The following is a 556-nucleotide window of genomic DNA, read 5'->3' on the forward strand; positions in this document are numbered from 1 at the left end:
AAAAGGCCTGGTCCAGACGAGCGGCCAGGTCCGAAGGACTCACATTCTCAGCTGGCGAGGCGTCCAGCGCCTCTCCCGGAGATGTGTCCTCGGGCACGGCATCGGGCACGGCATCGGGCATGGCTGGAGGGACAGCAGGCTCGGCCGGGGCCCCCGGAGCGGGGGTGCTACTCAACATGTCGGACGTGCTGGGGGCAGGGTCGGCCGCCGGATTGGCGGTTGGCTCCTCGTCAGCCGCCGGAGGGGGCCTCGGGGGATCGCCAAGCGCAAGACCCCCCTCCGAAGGGGTGGCGGCGGCGGCGGCGGACTCGGGACACGTCTCGAGGGAAGTGTCGGAAGGGGCAGCTGCCGCAGGAGCCACAGGAGGAGCACCCGCCGCGAAGCCGGAAGAAGGGCCACCGATGGCGGCATCAAGCTCAGGGCCGACAGTTGGACTGGGAGGTGTGGCAGCATCGCCGGGCGTTGGGGCCTTCGTCGGGACCGATTGGCTGGGCGTCTGGCCGGGGCTGCTCTCCTCCGGGGCGGCAGACTCGGCAGTGGCCGAGGAGGTCGCCAA

General features: G+C 71.4%; 1 protein-coding gene across 1 annotated transcript in view; it reads right to left on the reverse strand.

The window, feature by feature from the left end:
- Window positions 1–556, reverse strand: part of H696_01284 (hypothetical protein) — a gene marked incomplete at both ends in the record, with an annotated part of 6441 nt that overhangs the window by 4793 nt on the left and 1092 nt on the right. Inside the window, one exon of the mRNA XM_009495176.1 lies at window positions 19–529. Coding sequence (XP_009493451.1) covers window positions 19–529 — 511 coding nt within the window. The remainder of the gene's footprint in view (window positions 1–18; window positions 530–556) is intronic.

This window comes from Fonticula alba (genome assembly GCF_000388065.1).
Source record: "Fonticula alba strain ATCC 38817 unplaced genomic scaffold supercont2.2, whole genome shotgun sequence".
In the NCBI taxonomy this organism is placed as follows: domain Eukaryota; order Rotosphaerida; family Fonticulaceae; genus Fonticula; species Fonticula alba.